Source organism: Chiroxiphia lanceolata, chromosome 11, assembly GCF_009829145.1.
Source record: "Chiroxiphia lanceolata isolate bChiLan1 chromosome 11, bChiLan1.pri, whole genome shotgun sequence".
In the NCBI taxonomy this organism is placed as follows: Eukaryota; Metazoa; Chordata; class Aves; order Passeriformes; family Pipridae; genus Chiroxiphia; species Chiroxiphia lanceolata.
In genome coordinates, this window is record NC_045647.1 from 17025970 (window position 1) to 17043486 (window position 17517).

Below are 17517 nucleotides of genomic sequence, written 5' to 3' on the forward strand. Positions count from 1 at the left end.
TACATTTTTACTCAGGACTAAATGGCGAGCAAATGGACTGTTTGATCGGTTGAGAGGAGGGACTCTGCTGAGGATACCCGACAGAGTCCCTGTGGGGTATCTCTGTCGTCCCAGACTCTTCCCTGATATGGAACAAAGTGAAGGTGAACAGGAATCCCAGCCAGAGAGTCACGTGGAGAGCAAGAGCAGCGTGAAGTCCTTGCCCGGGGGACCGGCCCATGTCAAACTAGAGATTAAAAAACATGCGGTTACGGATGACTACAAACTCTCCAAACGCGTGCTGGGGTTAGGAATCAATGGCAAAGTACTGGAGTGTTTCAACAAGCAGACAGGCCAGAAATGTGCTTTGAAGGTATGTGCATTTTGTCTTTTTTTCCTTATTTATAGTGTGGAGGCCAGAGTTCACTCCCAGAGTCTTGTAAAAGCCGCTTGTTCTGTTGCTTCACAAAGAGTGGTGGGTGTAGAATCTGAATATGTGGAGACTTGCTATTGCAACACTGTAGTCCAAACTTGAGTCTTTTCCAGAATATTCTGTGTGAGTTTCCAGAATAATGTTATCGGCTGTGACATTCTCGTGTTCCTACTTAAAAGACAAAAAAGCGGGGGAGAGAACAGTGTCTTGGTATGTTCTGGGAGAAAACTTGCTAGATTTTGAATGAACATGTTATGCAATACTCATGAAGGAAACTATTTTGGATCTTGTGCAATGAATAGGCCTTAACTGAGAAATATTTAAATGTTCATTGATCTTCAGTCTTTCCTCCCTTTGAAGACTTTTCTTAAGGGGCATTTCGAGCTGTTTATTTATTCTCCTATTTTATTTTCGCAATCCATTTGCGGAAGGATGTTTCCTGGGAAAGCACTGATTACACCAGTATGGCAAATGAGTTTAGCAGATATTTATGGTGATAAGTACCACTTAAATAAATGGAGCAATAACCATTCATTAGAGAACATAAAGCTTGCTTGCCTTTTGTTCTGCAGCTTTTAAACTTGAAGATTTCCCTGATGCTTTTAAACCACATCATTAGGAAAAAAAGCAGCCTAAATGAGAACCTGGATGGTTCAGTATGAGAAGACTAAAACCAGCTGAAGTAATTGCCATGGGAATTACTTAAGGATGTTTCAGATGCCTTGCTGGTGTTAATCTGGTTGGTTGGGATGTCTAGGAGGCTTTCAGATATCCTTCCTTTGCTTAAAACTCACACTCCACGTGTGCTGGGAGCAGGACAGATCTACCAGTGGTGAATTGGAAGGTCTGCCAGGGTCTGGAAAGGGTCTTTTCCGAGAGAAGCGCTGTCCCCAACAAAGCCTTTGCACGTCGATAGAACAGGCTGGAAATATCTGGTAGCTTTGGGTATCAAAAAGATTTGTAACAGAGGAACTAGAAAAGCTTATAATACAATAACATTTGGATTAATTCCCGTGTTTCCAACACTCTCATGTACTTTATCACACTCCTTTGTATTGGCTTCAGGTAGCTGACTCGCTGAAGTTTATCAAGGAGAAACTGGAGGTTTTGACAAACATGGAATACTGGAGGTTTGTGCAGCTCTGAGGTGATCCATTAATCAGATCCTTCTGCACTGCTATCAACATTAATTTCTGTACTTAGCATAGTGTGATGAAGGATAATAGTTAATACTGAAGCTGATCTACTGTTTCTGAAGAGTTCAGCAGCTTTATTGCTGATTAGAGATCATTCATACTTCAAAGGGTTTGCAGTCATAAGGGCTGGAAGCATTTTAAAACAGAAGTTGCCATTCCAGAGCACAGTCCCGTGGCAACAAATATGTTCCAGAGCAAACTTCGTATCTCTTGAATCAAATAGGAAATATATTCCTATGGATACTAGCATCTGTAAAATACTCTTTTACTTCAGCCCTCAGACTTGAGGAGAGGGAGAGTTAAAATTGCTGTGCCCTGATAGAATGTCTTCTGTTTGATGGGGAGAGGAACCTGTGGTGGAGTCTCTAACACCTGTTTCTTTTTAGCACTGATTGAGTTGGCTGATTTCTTTTCAGAACTTCTAAAATGTATTAAGGACCAAAGTACCACCTCCCCTTCCCCAGTCATTACATGGCACTAGTGACTAATGCATCACTGAAATGACCCTGTATAGTGCTTGTCATTCTCTCTCCAGCCCAGCTGTGGAATGTGTGCACTTTTCTTCTGGAAGGGACAGAACTGTGACAGAAATATTAAGATGTTTATGAGCTCTGTAGAGATTTTAAATGGCAGATAATGGTTTGCTGCTTGCATGTGTGTATTTCTCATCATTATGGGTTTAAGTGCTGAATAAAAAGGTAAACATGCAATTAAGTAAAACTGCAGCCCAGGGAGGATCTGCTGTTCTGTCCAAAGATGGTCTAATGAGAAGATTACCCAACAAGGAGGCATAAAAACTGTGCTTGGTTAATTGACAAAGAACATCTTTTCCTAGCCCTGGAGGTTGAAAATAGTCAGAGGAAGTTTTTCCATTGTTTGTTGTGAAACCTGGACTCAGTCACACAAGTCCCGGACTTGCTCCAGATGAGACTCAGGGCAGTCTCATCCAGTCAAAGCAGTTATGGAAAAGGGACAAGAAACTTGGAGAAAAAAAATGTTCAGAAACAGCTTCAGAGCAGAATTCTCTGTGCAGGGACAGCAGGCCCTTGCCACTGCTCATTCTTGTGTGTGATGGTGGGATTATCATTCATGTACAGGAATAGAAAGTGGAGGCTGGTGAAGCTGTCACTGAACAAACCCACCTGGTACGACAGGTAAAGAGAAATGGAGAGATGGAATTGCAAGTTGAACAGAAAAATAAGGGATGCTGGATGGATTTTTTTCTAGAGGTTGCTTGTGCATTATCCATTGAGATCTGTGTATATTTGAGGACAAACACTTCAGGTGTGAGTGTGCCCCCAGTACCCTGCTCCTGGGAAGGGATGAACATCACTCCTGCTGCTGAAGTGTAATAGGCTGTTCCCCTTCACACCAAACTTGCCCATTAAGGCAGCTCCTGACTGGGCAGATGGCACTGCTTCCTGCCTGCAGGTTTTCTTTTAAATGGGAACAGAGCCAGCACAGCCAGGATCTGGACAGAAATTACTCAATGGAAGGAATTTTAACAGAGGTACTCAAGAGGAAAGGGCTCAGGCAGGCAAAAATATTCATCCCCAGAGCCCTGTGTCAGTCAAGCACCACATCCTGTAATTGGGAGGTCCCTGTTGTCGACGTTAGTCCATGTCCATAATTGCAGCTAGTTAGAATTTCCCTAATCAGTTTAGAGTGGAAAAACACAAGACATCCTCTCAGAGATACTGCAGGGCTTCGGTAATTTTCCTAAAGTACTGTGTGGCTGGTTTACTCTGCTTGGCATTGTGATTTGCTACCCAGTTTTACAATGTGCTGTCAGCTTTGTCTCTGTCAAATTGAAATGCCACACACATTGCTGCCCTGCTCCAAAAAATCTCATCTGGTTACTCACTTAGACACATAATGACATTTTGGCTGAACAGCACTGTTTCCAAATAGTGAGAACACAGGGATTTAGAAAAGTAGAAGCATAAACAAAACTGCTGTGCAGGACTGTGGCCTTCTAGAAAGCAACTGTGTTTTAGTCTCTGTCTCCCTTACAAATAGAAAACCTTCTCAGATCTCTTTCCACAGCTCATCCAGAAATAGCAGTCAAGTGAAGTCTAGTCACTCCTCTATTTTTATCTCCTCTTTGCCAGCCTGCCCCCTTCTGTTCACTCTGCCTTTTGGGGCTAAAATTTAACCTCCACTTCTTTAACAGTGACATCAGCCCTGAGCGTTCTCTGCTGGTTTTTGCACTCCTCACTGTTTTTAGGGAGAGGAGGAGACCAAAATAGCTGACTACCTGTGAGGATAAATGTGAACTCCTGGGACTTGCCTTCCATTAAAAAAGCCCCACCAACCTACAGTTCCTTGTTCTTTCTTTCCTTCTACCTCACTTCTTTTTCTTTTTTGGCACAAATTCCTGCTAAGTGGTGTTAAAATAGTATTTCAGTGCATTTGATGATCTACTTGTTTTTTTGTGAAATGTGGTAGAAAGGGCTCAGAGCTGGGATGAGGAACAGAGAGCTAGAGAGCCTTTTGTGGGGTATTGGGACTTCTCTGCATGTGCAGCTTCAGGAATTTGGTGGATGTTTCAGGGTGTAAAACAGTGTTACCATTGCCATACTGTTCATCTTCAGTAAACAGATGGTGCTTCTTTCCAGGAGAAAAAGAAGGACAAGTCAGACACAGCAGGGAAACAAAGACCCTTGGAACTTCAGGGAAGCAAAGTACATTGGTTATGAGTGCATGGGTACTTGTGGTGGGAATAACTCCTGGATGACAGGATAGCAATGGGAAAGTGCTTCTCCCTTAAGCACTGTGTGCTGCAGGTGCCTTCCAGTCACCTGAGACTCCTCATGGAATAGTTTAGGTTGGAAAAGGCCTTAAAGATCATTAAATCCAACTGTTACCCCAGCACTGCCAAGTCCACCGCTGCCCCGTGTCCCCACGTGCCACATGTGCACACAGGCCTTATCCTCTGGAATAAACAGGGAGTTAAGCCATCACCTGCCTCATGGAAAATGTGTTGTGCTGCAAAGTGCCAACAGAGAAGTGTGTGTAACCTGCTGATTTGAAGGCAAATAGGCAAAGCCCAAATGTTAAATACAGCAAAAAGCAAACACAGAACTGACCACGCTCCTTGCCTTTTAGGTTTAAAGAGTGTTTGGTGAATGATAGAAATGATAATTGTAGAGTAGGAGGCTCTGCTGTTACCTGTAACACTATTAGCATAACTTTCTTCTCAGAACCAAGGAAAGCAGGTAATGGAGAATGACATTTTGCCAAACAAGTCCTTCCTGGAATTGTTCTTGGGACTTACACAAAGGTCTATATAGAGAATGTTGTTTTGCCTTCCATAGTAGAGTCACTGTGGGCAAAGACAGGCACTCTGCCTCAACTTAATTTCGTTTAGTCTTGAGCTATGTTTCTGCCTTTCACTCACTTGTAATGCTTCTGATTACATTAAATAATTCCACATGACAAAAGCTAATAGTGGGATAGTCTGGTTTCAGTTAGTGTACCCTGAAGCCAGGTCATGATTGCTCACAGACAGCAGACTGTACAGTCCAACATATCTGTTTTGCAAGTTATCTAAAAAACTGGTGCTTGTAAAATACCCTGTTTGCTGCCTGAAATAAGCTGATGCTGAAGGAAAATGATGCAGCAGTGGAGAAGGCAATGCATACAGTGAAAGTGAAGGTTATTTTAGGCTGATGACTGTAGAACAGGAAATGTTACCAGTCTTCTTAGATGCTATAGATTGCAGTCTTAGAGAAAAAGAAAATTATGCCAGATTAGAGATGAAACATTTCAACATTTTTGGAATAAGGAAGAATAGTATTGTGCTAAGCTTTGAACTGTGTTGAGAATTTGGGGAACCCAGTTTAGCGCAAGGTTTTGTGCAGGGTGAAGGAGCTCTTCCTTTACTGGAATGATTGCATGTTTCTGGAGGAAATTAGCACTTTCTAGTGAAGTATTTTGTAGTTCCCTCTTACCTGCCATGTTTCCTGCAGCCTGTTTATACTGGTTTATCCCATCCTACAGTAAATTCAGTGTCAGTAACATGGCTTAGTGTGAGTAATAAAGTCAGGGGGCTGTGTGCTGTAGATCAAAGCTGGATACAGACAGAGTAGAATGAAGAGATGAGTTCAGAAGAGTTCTAGTTAAATGGCAGCCCTGGGTGTGGAGGAGTGCCTAAAATATGGAATAGCATGAGACTGGTCCTTGAATTTTATCCTTCAGTGCCAGTCTTGGTAACTATTACGTAAATATGCATAAAATACCTAAAATAACTTCCAGTCGATTAAAAAGTGGGTCGTTTCTACTGCTACAAGAATTGTTTTTAAACCAGTGAGTCATTCAAGACCAGAGTCTTCGAGCACTTTGTATTTATTGGGGCCAGACTGGCACCTTTCAAAGTGTCAGTTGGACTAGTTAATTAAAAAAAAAAATGGACTTTATCAGTTTACTTGGAAGATCTGACATTCTTGACTGGTCTTCCCTTTATCTGAAATACAGCAAATAATTTAAAAAATAAAAAGATGGGCTTGGTCTGAAATAATGAAGGCGCATGTAACAAATTTTTACTTGTTTCAGTGGCAGTTCATTAAGCCTAAAAAGTGCAAACAGAAAGGCAAATGCTATAAGCCACTAAGTCATCTTGAAAAAGCAAAACTATTTTGATGCTGCTTTGCACCTTCTGTGCTCTCCCCCAGTCTATCAGCAAGCTGGCACAAGTTCCACCCTGACTTGTGCAGCAGAGCTAACCTCGGGAAGATCAAGGCGTGTTCCCCCCTTCCCAGGTTCAAAGATCTGAGCAACTGTTCCAGATAACGAGTCTTATTTCAGCTGCGAGGGAGCTGCTGAAGGCAGAGCACGTGTGTTGTGTGTGTGTGTGTTGTGTGTGTGTGTGTTGTGTGTGTGTGTGGTGTGTGTGTTGTGTGTGTGTGTTGTGTGTGTGTGTTGTGTGTGTGTGTTGTGTGTGTGTGTTGTGTGTGTGTGGTGTGTGTGTGTGGGGGGGGGTGTGTGTGGTGTGTGGTGTGTGTGTGTGTGTTGTGTGTGTGGTGTGTTGTGTGTGTGGTGTGTGTGTGTGGGGTGTGTGTGTGTGGGGTGTGTGTGTGTGGGGTGTGTGTCGGGTGTGTGTGTGTGGGGTGTGTGTGTGGTGTGTGTGTGTGGTGTGTGTGTGGGGGGGGTGTGTGTGTGTGGTGTGTGTGTGTGTGGGGTGTGTGTGGGGTGTGTGTGTGTGGTGTGTGTGTGGTGTGTGTGTGGTGTGGTGGGGGGTGTGTGTGGTGTGGGGGGTGTGTGTGGGGGTGTGTGTGTGGGGGGGTGTGTGTGTGTGGTGGTGTGTGTGTGTGGTGTTGTGTGTGTGGTGTTGTGTGTGTGTGGTGTTGTGTGTGTGTGGTGTTGTGTGTGTGTGGTGTTGTGTGTGTGTGGTGTGTGTGTGGTGGTGTTGTGTGTGTTGTGTGTGTGTGTGTGTGGTGGTGTGTGTGGGTGGTGGTGTTGTGTGTGTTGTGTGTGTGTGTGTGTTGTGTGTGTTGTGTGTGTGTGTGTGTGGTGGGGTGTGTGTGTGGTGGGGTGTGTGTGTGGTGGGGTGTGTGGGTGTGGTGGGGTGTGTGGGTGTGGTGGGGTGTGTGGGTGTGGTGGGGTGTGTGGGGGTGGTGGTGTGGGTGGGTGGTGGTGTGGGTGGGTGGTGGTGTGTGTGTGTGATGGGGTGTGTGTGTGTGATGGGGTGTGTGTGTGGTGTGTGTGTGTGGTGGGGTGTGTGTGTGTGTGGTCAGACACCACTGATTGCTCGACACCCTCTTCAGGCTGGAAGACCTTTCTCTTTGCTGCTCCCTCCTCCCTTTCCAGTCTAAATCCTGCTATTCCCTTTATCTCCAGTAGAACCTCGCTGATTTGTGCTGGCTGGGAGTCTCGTTACAGGTAACTGGATTGTGCAAATCAGCTTTAGTGCAGAGGAGCAATTGCAAGAATTTTCGAGTTAATTTACCAGGCAAGTGTTCTTCAGCCTCCTCTACTTATGGTCATGTTATGTAGAGAGATGCCCAGACTGGAAAAACCTGATACCATCTTTTATAATTTGGGGAGAATCAGGCACACGCCTGAACGTCACGGCTCACACACATCTTGTTTACCTCACAGTATTTTTCCCTGTATGTGGTAGCACCTGTGTAAGATCTCAGAATAAATGTCTTCTCGTGGTAGCTTGTGCCAGTTAGATTTCAACAGAAAACAGAGATTATGTTCCTGCTGGGATAAATTCATGGGAAGCATAAGGAAGGAAGATGTCACCGTCATTGGGAGTGAATTTAAGAGAGTTAATAGATTAATCTCTTGCATATAAGGACTGTTCTGTTTTAATCTCTTCACTGTATGCAGTGAAAAAAAGTTACAATCATTGACATATTTACATATCATGCCACATTCTGCATCCCTCAATGCTTTTGCAGTTGCTGTTTGCCTGACCCTCTAAAAGTTCCCGTTTCTCCTAAGATGTGCACATATTTCCTTGTTTTGGAGTTTTTCCATGACAAAACCTGTCTTTAGAACACCAAACTCTAGGATGGTGTGTGATGTTCTGATGGCAGCAGCACAGCTGCCTGCAGAGGTGTCCAGAGGAGCTGGTGGAACTCTGTGTGGCTCTTGCAGTGTCGGAAGACACGGTGACATCCATGGAAAGGGAAGTGGCAGAGATGTGGCCGGTGCTGGAGAGTGGAGGAGCTGCTTAATTAATTGGAAAACCGTGAGAAGGTCTTTCCATCCTCCCCAGTGAAAGCTGGTGTGGTCTGTGTGGATTAGGGTGTATAAACTGCACAGATTGGGGTATTTTACACAGACTTCCTAAGTACTTAAGATGATTCAAAGCTCCGTAAATGAGATTAAGCTGTAACGCTCCAGCATTTTAATACCTCGGGAGTGAAGGGGGAGACAAGTCTTGCTCAGCATGTAAATCATGCCTGGCCTCCTAGTTCCTGAGTCTTTGTGATACCTGGCATTTCGCACTGGAGCTTTCGTGGCCTGTTTTAAGAGAAAAAAACAAATATTAAATTTGTGTAAAATTAACTTTTCCTCCAGAAAACTCTGCTTGCTGAATTTACTTTCAAGACCTGCAAACAAACCCCCCTGGGTGTGCCATCTTTATGAGTAATTTCAGATGGTCTGGCTAAGGAGCCCATCTTATTAAAGTTGTGCTGTTCACAGATCTTAAGTCTTGCCAGTTTAAACTCTGGCTCTTCTCCATGGGCTTTTTCCCAGGATTTTTTTTTTTTTCTGGAATACTGTCTTAAGTACATTGGCATTCCAAGTAACATGCCCTAAGGCAGCTTCTGGGATTTGAGTCAGCAGTGGCTGAGGACAGATTTATTGAGCTCATTGTAAGGGGAGAAATCAGGAAAAAAAATTGTTTATGTTTTCTTTTTGGACAGCATTTGTGAAATATGGGAACTTCTTGGGAAGGGCAGGGTGTGGAGTGCCTGGTGCTCCTCAGCCACGGAGCTTTGTGGTGTGGTGGAGGTTTGGCTGGGGTGTTCTGCCCAGGTGTGACTCAGCCCTGGGCCTTGGGAAAGCTCCTGAGTGGTGATTTGTACCAGCAGTTGGCTTCTGTTGTACTATGGGGTGGGGTTGGGCTTCATTTTGTATTCAGAGGAGAACAGTTCAAAACTGGAGAGGGAGCAGCTGCCTTGCACACCTGTGTTCTTCAGGGGACTCCTTAGCGGTGGATCTACCATGTATTTCAGGGATGAAGTGTCCTTAAAATCCATTTGCAGTGTCCCAAGGCCTGGCATTTGGCACTGTCTGCCATAGCTCCCGGCGTGTTCCTGGCCTGTTGTTCTAACAGTGAGAAATCCTATCCTTTTCTTGCTTAATTTTTAAGCAAAAATGTATTTATTTTTCGTGTAGGGGATTAATTTCCCTCAGGGCCTTGTTCCATTTTCCCACGTGTTGCTTTTAGTCAATGTGGCTTTGTCAAAAGCAGTCTGGTTGCCACAGCAACGAGTTGTCGGCACCAAGGATGTCAGAGCTCCAAGGTAGGGAGGGGACGGGGCTGCATTTCTGGCTCAGCTGCCGTGCCACGGTACCGGCCCTTGCTGCAGCCACACTACAGCACAACGTCCCCATTGTCTTCCTGAAGAGTAAAAGCCTTTCATTTTGTTCTACTCTTCCCTTTCCAATCAATTTACAGTCAAAATTTGACACTTGGGAGGGTGACGGGGCTTGATGGTTCCTTGATGCTCAGAAGCTTCCTGTTCTTTCAAGCCCTCTCTCTGTTCTAAGGGCACTGCTCTGTCCCCTGGTTTTTAAAGAGCTTTTCTGTGGGCAGAATAGCCCTTGCACACATGCAGACCCCGCAGCAGTTAAGTCTGAGATAAAGGGGAGCAGAGCACTGTTCTTCCTGCCCCATGTCCAGTGCCTGCCTGTGAATGATAACCCGAAAAATGATCGGTGCTTTCCCCTTGCCCAGTAACGTGAAACCGGCTCCAACGAAACCTGCCTGGCTGGGTTTTCAGAGGCACCCGCCCCCTTAGGGTGGGAACTAAGCGTTCCTCCTATTGACCTTGGAAATGTGCATTACTTAAAAGGATTTTCTGATACACAGTTAACCTGTGAAATTCATTGCCCTGGAGCTGAGAGGTGCTGATGCCGTGAAGATCCTGAGATGAAACAGGGCTTCTCAGAGCGTTTCAAGTGTGAAGAACCCCCCATATATTCTATATACTACACAAATTTGGCTGTGATCTTCTAGATCCTGTAGTTACAACTGATAATTACAAAACTGTCAGGATAAATAATGAAACCTTTTGAGGTTCAGAAGGCATCTTATTGCTTCTCTTGTGTTGAGGGCTCTGCTGTTGCAGGGGTAAAAGATCCTGCTGTCCAAGGAGGGGCAGGTGGAGCTCTGCAGGTGGCTGTAGCCCTGGGTAATGTCCATCCCTTGCACAATAGTTCCACCTAAGGGTGTGTCTTCCTGGGCAAGTTCTTCTTGTCTAAACTGGGGTGTAAACATAAAGTGAAACAGATTTTTCGCAACAGCTGTTCATATTTAGATCCCTTTTTCTTTTCCCTCTTGCGAAGGGCAGGGCAAGAAGGCGTTTTGTGGGACTTGGCCCATGGAAATGCAAACAGTGTGATGTAACTGAAACTTCTTTCCAGGCACACTGCTGCTTATTTTCACCTTTAATATGAATTATGGTGAAAATCAGCTGCTAAAGACAGTTAAAACAAGAAGCTGAAATGTTAGAGGCATAGTTAATGCTTTCAACTGACTCTAATACATGATTAAATCATGCACCACAATGCAGATATGGTTTTAATTCGATTTTTGGATGTCTGTCAATGAATTCTAAAAACTAAGCTTTGTATCTGTAACTTGGAATAGAATCACAAACCACTTTTGGTAGCTGGTTGTATTCTTACTCTTTATTCCAGTCACTCTCTTAACAAGTATCTGGCTCTGCATTGGAGTTCATAGTACACAACTCATACTTGAAAAAGGTCAAAATACGTCCATAGCTGTCTTGTCTACTGGATTTAGGTGCTTTTCCAGGTTTATCATGTTTAGTTGTGTGGGTTTTCAATTGACTTTCTTTATGTTGGGAAACCTACAAAGCAGCATCTCAAGATTGCCCCAGAGTGCAGGGACACAGCCTGCCAAGGTGAGGGTGGTGCATGGGGAAAGGTCAATTAATTTAAGAATGGTCTCAATTCTGGTAAATTGGCATCAAGTGGAATTTTCCTCCAGTCTCTCAGCGCTGTAATAACTTTTTCCTGGTGCTGAGATGCTGTGATTAAAGGCCTCCTGAGGCTGGAAGGAGTGTGAGAGTGACTTTCACTTCCACTTGCATTCCAAAACGCTGCTTGCCAGGATGGCTCTGCTGTGGCTGCCTTGGCCTGGGCTGGGCCTGTTCACCTGTTACTGTTGAAAAATGGAACTTGACTCTCAAGATCTACCAAAGCTGACCTCTTGCTGCAGTAGGGAAGAGGAGAAAACAGCCATATACATTATTGATAAAATACTTTATACTAGAGCAATTAATTCTGAGTCTTTCCCGCCTCCCTGCTGTCTGAATCACTGTTGTGGAGGTGTGAGGGAGGGTGAATGACTGCAGGGTTGTGTGTTTGTGCACAAAAGCCGAGTTTCCCAGGGGAAATATGGAAAAAGTTCTCACAAGTGTTGGTTCAATAAAACATCCAACACAGCAATAGTAATTTATTATTAAACAGTTCTTGGTATTTGTGGCAGGCTTCATTTTTGGCATTTGCGTGGGACCGCCGAGTTTTAAAACTAAGGCAGGAGTTTGCCTGCATCCTCCAAGGCAGGGAGCATCACAGGAGGGCAGTTCTGCAGGAGGATGGTTTGAGCTGGGAGCCTGGGCAGGCAGGGGAGGAATCAGTGTGTCCCAGTCCTCTGAGGGTGGAATGGGAAAGCTCAGTGTGGATTTTCTCACACGTCACCTTTGCCATCTATCTGAGCATGAGGAGATCGGTGCTCTCTGGTTTTGTTTATGTAAACCCTCTAAACTCTACCAGGTGAGCCCTGCAGTGTGCTGGGACTTTGTATTATGTACTGGACAACTGTTTTCTGACACAAGTTGTGTGTGTTCCACATGTTCCTTGTCTCTTTTTCTTGAGGATGCTGTGACTCCTCAGACCAAAATGGTAATTTCTGCCTTTTAAACTTGATCTACTGACCTGCATTTGAGCAAGTTAAAATAAGAATGACTTGGTAGGGGTAGGTGCTGTTAATGCTCCTGCTGGTCACCAACTTCTGGTGTGCACAACATACCACCTACAGCACCGAGGTTGATGGTTTATGTTAAAATGAATAATGTTGCTCTGGTTTATATTAAAAACGAATAATGTTAATGTGTCCCATCTTCCTTTGGTTTCCTGCTGTGTAGGGGATTACCAGGAGACAACTGCATGTCATTCCTCCTTCTTGTGCACAGGAGCATTAAATGCTCTTTGGCTGAGATTAGTGCTGTTCATATATTAATAATATAAATTAAGGTTCTGGTTTATGTCACTTCTTACTGCCCAAAGGTTCCTCACCTTCTCTGAAGAACAGTATATTTCAAAGCTCCCAAGTCCATCAGGTTTCCTTATAAAAGAGCTCACCAGAACAGAGCTTCCTCAATTTAAACTCTTAAACTTGAAACTATTCAAAGGAGGAACAACTTTCCTAATGCAGTGACCCTCCTGAGAAATCAGGCTGCATTGAGTTGTCTTAAGTGGTCTGTTCAAGCCTCCAAATAATACTTAAACTTTATTTAAAATGTGAATTAACTTTAATCACTGTAATTTACCCTTTCACAACACATGTACTCTAAATCTGCAAGTTATTAATCAAAATACCTCCTACCTGTGGACAGTGGCAGTCTTTAGATTCCTGTGCCCATTCTGCTTCATGGTCATTCAGAAACCTTGACTCATGTTTGCATCCACATTGGTGTCACTGCTTCAAAACTCGTGAGGGTTTTCTCTTTTTTTTTCTGTTTGCTTTTAAAAAATGGGTTACTTAAATTTATAAAGCATTTTCCTAAACAAATCAGTAGAATCCTGTGCACATTCTGAGTGTCAGAGTGTATTGGTCACTAATTAGTGCCCCTGAGACATCAGGAGCAATGATCTCATCTGACCAGTTGCCATTAGTGGTTCATAGTTGACTGCTTGCTCTGTAGGGAGTATTTCCAGGGAGCCCAGGATCAGTATTCCTGGGAACTCTGACATCCTCCTCCATGCTTGGGAGAACTTCATCTGCAAATACTCGTGATTCTGAGCTTTCATTCAGTTTATTCCATGATTTTTAACTTTTTTCTTCTGTGTAATCAGAGCAGAAGTTGATTCCCTTCTCTTCCGCCCCCACCTTTTTCTGCTATTCATTCTCTGGAAGGATTGCATTTGAACTGCTAAATGTCAGTAAATGTCAATTTTTGCTTCCACCCCAAAAATTCCATTTTATTATTAAAAATTATATGATGGGAAAGTAATCTGTGAGCCATCACTCTGCATTTTTTCCCCTTTTTCTTAGATTCACTTAGTATTCAGTAAATGGAAACTGCACTTCTGAAGTGTGATTAAATTTGCTGTTAATTTTTGCCAAATGGCTAAATTTGGAGTTTTCAGTATCTAATTTTTCATTTAATAAGTTATACATTGGAGAAGAAAAAAATTGCTTTAAAAATAAAACAAAAATTTGCATTTGAACTTTTTCTAAGGCCAGGTAGAAGTGTATTATCTCTCTACTATGCCTTTTTTTTTTTCCTCCCAGTTCTTATGCTCCCCAATTAGTTAGGTTTTTCCCCTAATTTTGTTTTATTTTTACTAGTTATATAGAAATGTAAGCTCTGGTATATTATGTGCATGTTTCTTGTTTTCTGAAATCTTGGAGCTTGTTAGCTCAAAATAAAATACATTGGTTTGCCCTTTTTTCATGTTTGTATATATCTTTGTGTGAGAACATGAGAGCCAAAATTTGTATTATTGAGAAAAAAAGGAACAAATAAACATTAATTACTGGGAACTGTAGCCCACTAGAGGCTTGTTAGCAGCGGCAAATGTACAACAAACCCAAACTTGTAGGATGAGTAACTCAAGCAAAAATGTTCGATTCCTTTCTGCCTTTTTCCTGAAAAGTCTGTTGGAGTTTGGCTTGAATTAGGAGTTCAGTTTTGGACTTGTATTTGTTTTCTTACTGACTGTGGCAGTAGAAGTCAGTAAGCATTGCCATTTTCAGGAATTGCACGGGCTTACACATATTCTATAAATCAAGGATATAGGATTGAGTGGTCCCAGCACAGATGGCTCAGTGCTGCTACTCTTTGCTGACTGTGCTGCCCCCGTGCCTCTGGCCCTGCAGTCACCCAAGTCTCTCTCAGTTAACACTGTCCCATGAGGTTCCAACTTCAACACTGACATTTCCTGTCTATGCACACGGGATTATAATTACATCTTAAAATCTGCTGAACGTGTGAGGAGAATTTGGATATATGAGGCTTTTAAACTCAGCAGAATATACCAAAGTTTGCCTCGTTGTTTTGTTCAAGTGCTCCTGTGGCAGACTTGGAGGAGCTGTGAGGTGTGTTCAGCCAGTACTTCTGCTCTTTGGCCAAAGTACTTTTTACGTTCAGTTGTTATTTTCCATGCAATTTCAAAGGCTTGGAGAGCAGTGGGAAGTGTTCCAATGCTCTCCACTAATCTGAGTTTTTCCTTACTCCATGGTCAGATCAGTCTTTCAGGATGGTGTCTCCATTACCACCTCCCAGGTGGCTTCTCTGGTGAGGTGACCCGAGTCCAAGGGTGAGAGCAGGTGAGCTGGTAAGGATGATATGGGGTGATGAGCCCTCAGATGATAAGGACGTGCCCAACTCAGTCTCTCATGAGTGTTCCTCATGAGGGGAAGCTGTGTTGGAGCAGCTGAGGGCACTTGGATTGTTCACTTGGAGGAGATTGAGGTCAGACCTCATTGGGGTCTTCAACATCCTCACAAGGGGCAGTGGAGGGGCAGGTACTGATCTGTTCACTCCTGTGAGCAGTGACAGGACCTGAGGGAACAGCCTGAAGCTGAGCTGGGAGGTTTAGGTTGGATCTCAGGGAAAGGTTCTTCCCCAGAGGCTGGTTGGGCTGTGAACAGGCTCCCCAGGGCAGTGGGCACGGCCCTGAGGCTGACAGAGCTCAGGGAGCATTTGAACAATGCTCTGAGGGACAGGGTGGGACTGTTGGGGTGTCTGTGCAGGGCCAGGAGTTGCACTCCATGATCCTTCTGGGTCCCCTCCAGCTCGGGCCGTTCTGTGATTCTCTGAGGGCTGTAACCCGACACTGAGTGCAGGGATCAAGGGCTGCATCTGTCAGCTGAGCTTACAGCATCCCCTCAGTGCAGGCAGGAGGGGTTTGTGTCTGTGGTGGCTGACTGAAAACGTGACCCAGCTGTTGGCACTGCCTTCCTGGCTGCTCCAGGAGCTGCTCCTGCACATCGGACATCAGCCCCTTCCCCTTTCTTGCTGCTGCTGTTGAATTGTTTCTCTCTGCTGGAGTGAGAGACACGAGTTATTATCAAAGCCTAGTGCAGAGCCATCTAAATACTCTTGGACTTCTTTAGTTTGACTGTGTTTATTTAAAATACTCTTCTGGTGTTAAGAGATAATTTATTGTTAATTGCCCCAAAACTCAGGAAGTGTGAAATAAATATCTTCTAACTTCATCCATTTTGTTGTTAGTTCGAGATGGGAGAACAGGAGGCAGCAAATTACTTACCCACAGACTTTGTGCAAGAGAGAAATAAGGCATGCAATGATCTACTGTGGCCCAATAGAACAGAGGAAACAACACATAAGTATGCTGGGGTTGAAAGACATGGAAGTAATGACCCTTGCTGAAAGTGGAGAGCAATCAGATAAATGAGTATAAGAATTATTGATTTTATGATTTTAATTAAAATAAAACAAAATCAGATGGTAGGAAATTACATTTTTTTAAAAAATAGCAATGTAGTGGCACAATTTTGTGTAGTATAATGGTGAAATGAAGATAATGCTTAGTTTTGATTATTGGGTTGAGCAGACATTAATAAAGCTAGCAAGTCTTATATTCAAGTCTTTGGTTCTTTACCAGAAAAATTAGGCTGAATTTCAGCAAAGCAAATGAAGTTGCACTAGAAGATGCTGAGGGTTGTATTAAGTCATTGATTCCTCTGGTTTTGTAAATGATTTTCAAGCAGAAGTATGAGGGACAGATTAATAACAGTAAAGTCATCAATACAATGTTACAAAATCCAAACAAAGTGGAGGACAGGTAGCTCTCCAGAAGATCTGAGGAGTAGGCACAAGTGAAATACTGAGCATGGTGCAGACTGATACTTGAGTACAAGTTTATTCCTTCTGGGGGTTAATTAATGACAGCACAGAGCATTAAAGGAGTTTCTGTGGAGACCCTCAGTTACATTTGGTGCATCAGAGTTCATCAGCTTGGCTACAGCAGTGCTGGAACCACTGACTGTGTGGATGGAGCTGCCAACTGCAGCCTGCACATTCCAGCCCTGAGTGACAGATACTGCCTGTCAAGGAAGACAGGGAACATCCACTCCCTGAATTGTTCCAGGAGGATATCCTTCTGGATAATGGGTGTTTGCAGGGGTGAGCAGTGATGAAAGCTGAATGTATGGGCTTTGGAGACAGCATCAGGAAAAGGCATCTCAGATAAAATACTGATGACTTTTCTGATGTAATGAGCTTCTGGGGCAGGATCAGAGTTCAGTGTGGAAAGAAACAAAAATAACCACCAAAGTCATTATCCTTGCTCAGGAAAATATTTGTGAGTTAAGAGAGAGGTTTATCTTGTGAAGATACCACTTCTGTGACTGATGTGATAAATGTTGTGTAAGGAGAAAAAAAATAGACATCAGGAAAAATGATGCTGTTGTGAGGTCAGTGCTGTGAGTGCTCTTTCCAGGGAACTCCACTGTGCCTCTGGAAAGAGGCAGAATTGGGCTGGACAAAGCTCTTGGTTTCCCAGTGGGATTGCCTTGATCTACATGGCCTCGCTCATCTTAATATTCTGACACACTTGAAGGATGTTTTTTCCTGTGCTGAACAGAAAAAATTTGCATGAGTTGTCTGGGCAGAAATTTCTCAACCTTTTCCAGTTACAAGTAGAGGAAAAAATTGCTTTGCCTACATAAAATATGAACAAAGTGATTTGCCTGTTACTTGAAGTTTATTGAGGGGTGAATTTTATTCCGGTATTATCTTTCCCTGTCACCCTTAAAATCGAGATCCCAGGTTCTAAATCTGCAGGGGTCAGTAGAGATGGGTTTGGTTCTAATCTGCCTTTCCCAGAGGTGCATTTGTGCTGACTGTGCCACAGACTGCAGTGGCATTTCCCAGGGATTGAATCCCTGTGCTCCTGGAATCTACCCCAACTCTCAACACAGGTATCAGGAGAAGCAGAGAGCCTGGC

The 17517-nt window shown here is 43.7% G+C and overlaps 1 protein-coding gene across 7 annotated transcripts in view; it reads left to right on the forward strand.

Moving 5' to 3' along the window:
- The window catches only part of MAPKAPK3 (MAPK activated protein kinase 3), a 124547-nt gene that overhangs the window by 76531 nt on the left and 30499 nt on the right, over window positions 1-17517 (forward strand). For all 7 annotated transcript variants that reach the window (XM_032699563.1, XM_032699566.1, XM_032699562.1 and 4 more), the window contains one exon: window positions 16-352. In XM_032699563.1, coding sequence (XP_032555454.1) covers window positions 16-352 — 337 coding nt within the window. The remainder of the gene's footprint in view (window positions 1-15; window positions 353-17517) is intronic.